This window comes from Limulus polyphemus, unplaced genomic scaffold (assembly GCF_000517525.1).
Source record: "Limulus polyphemus unplaced genomic scaffold, Limulus_polyphemus-2.1.2 Scaffold1475, whole genome shotgun sequence".
NCBI classification, from domain to species: Eukaryota; Metazoa; Arthropoda; class Merostomata; order Xiphosura; family Limulidae; genus Limulus; species Limulus polyphemus.
In genome coordinates this window covers 100,641-102,546 of record NW_013667085.1, presented here as the reverse complement: position 1 = coordinate 102,546, position 1,906 = coordinate 100,641, and the positions used below count along the sequence as shown (strand labels likewise).

The 1,906-nt window shown below is 30.1% G+C and overlaps 1 protein-coding gene across 2 annotated transcripts in view; it reads right to left on the bottom strand.

The window, feature by feature from the left end:
• LOC106463761 (WASH complex subunit 4-like) overlaps positions 1–1,906 on the bottom strand; it is a 77,595-nt gene that overhangs the window by 51,195 nt on the left and 24,494 nt on the right. For both annotated transcript variants that reach the window (XM_022391342.1, XM_013923826.2), the window contains exon 11: positions 700–825. In XM_022391342.1, coding sequence (XP_022247050.1) covers positions 700–825 — 126 coding nt within the window. The remainder of the gene's footprint in view (positions 1–699; positions 826–1,906) is intronic.

Here is a 1,906-nt window from a genome sequence, read left to right as displayed (position 1 = left end):
TAAGCTGTATTTCGGTCCAAAAAAATATATGAAATTTTGAGCAGACTAAAGACACAACCTACCTCTTTGAAATCTTGTTTTGAAAGAATGAGATGGTCTCCTAACACTGAGAAAGCCATTTAGGGGACATTCTGAGCTGTCATATACACAAGTAAGTGTATATATGGGACAGTTTTCAAAAATGGAAATAGGTGGCAAATAGAAAAGATAGGAGGTTTTTATTTTATATTCTAGCTTGTTACTATTGATAACTTGAGTTCCTAATTCATACAAAAACTATAGCTTTTGTATTTTGGCATCACAAACATCTAATTTTAACCAGTGCTGCATTCAACATACCACATGACACACAAAAGAAATCGATGTTTAAGTGTTTTTTTAATATATACTTTTGAATTAAGAAATTAATAAAATAAAATTTTGGATGCAAGTCAACAAACATGATGACATGGCCTTTGATCCGTGACCCGTAGCAACAGGGTTATGGTATTTTTTTACCAAATATTTCAATTTTCAGATTTTTATCATGCTGTAGTTGCACTCATTTATTATTTGTTTTGCTAAAAACAAGCTTTAGTTCAATACATATATGACCTATTACTATAATCTAATGATGAGTTATAATTTAAAATTGATAATTGAAGAACATATCGTATATTTTTCTAAGTAAAAACAAACAACAATATGTAGCCTACTTACTTTCAACATTTCAATCATACGACAGAGAGCTAGGACTGAAGTTTTGGTCATGGGTTTTGCCAGTGTGACATGGAGGTTCATGACAGTTTTAACTTGGTAACTAATCGACCAACTAAGCATCAGTCCCTGTTTGGAAATATAATAAAAAGTAAGACACTTTGACAGTGGTTTAATAACATTCTCACACATTTATAGAATGGCACAGTTAAACATAATCTTTGTAATAAAACCATCTAACTTACAAGATTCAATGAAAAACTTTCAGTTAGAAAATAAAAAAATTAAAGAGGTCTAAACATGTATATTTCACACATTCAGATGGAAAATACATTATTCAAACAAAACTATTGAACATGCATATTCATTTGTCAACAGACAAGTTTCAAATAAGTATTGAGTACTTAACATATCACATTGTGTTCTCTTGGACATTACAAGGATGTAAATGCACATCCAAAGTTGGTGACATCAGCATAGAAAACTAAAATGTCTACTGTACAGAAGAAGCTGATAACATATGTCTCTGATGATCTTTGGAAAATGTGAGTAACGTGCCCTCATTCAAATACATAATCATCAAATAGAGATCTTCCAACAAATGACTCTTAAGCCTCATAACTTTTTCAGCCAACATTTATTTACTTTAAATCTGAAAATGGGCCTATTTCATAGACTTACACCAGGTTATTTTTTTTCTTAATGCATGTAAACAACAATCACTTGATGATGTTAAATGCAGCATCAGGAACTAAGAAACAACATACATGCTTAAACCAAATTGGATGTATTCTGACCTACTAGTCAAACTTTGAAGTTCTCACATCCTCACGATTTTGCATATCCTATCCATACGCTTCTTCTCAATCATTTGTTACAATAATTATGTGTTTTATATTTATGGTTCTGTGAGAAAGTATACATTCAATGTTTTACACCAAGAAATTGTTGAGGGAACACCCTCAATATTTACAAATGATGTTTGAATAATGTCAATATTTAGGTATATATGCATTGATTGTTTTTGTTGCTTTAATATTTGCCAAATATCAACCCCATGATAGAAAATTATTTCATTGTCATACTGGGAATTTGATGCATATACAATAATGGAAATATTTGGTCGTCAAGAAATTAATGTCACTTTTTTTTTAGATGAAATACCAGAACAACTTATATATCAAAACAAAACATTTATTAAATGAAATAG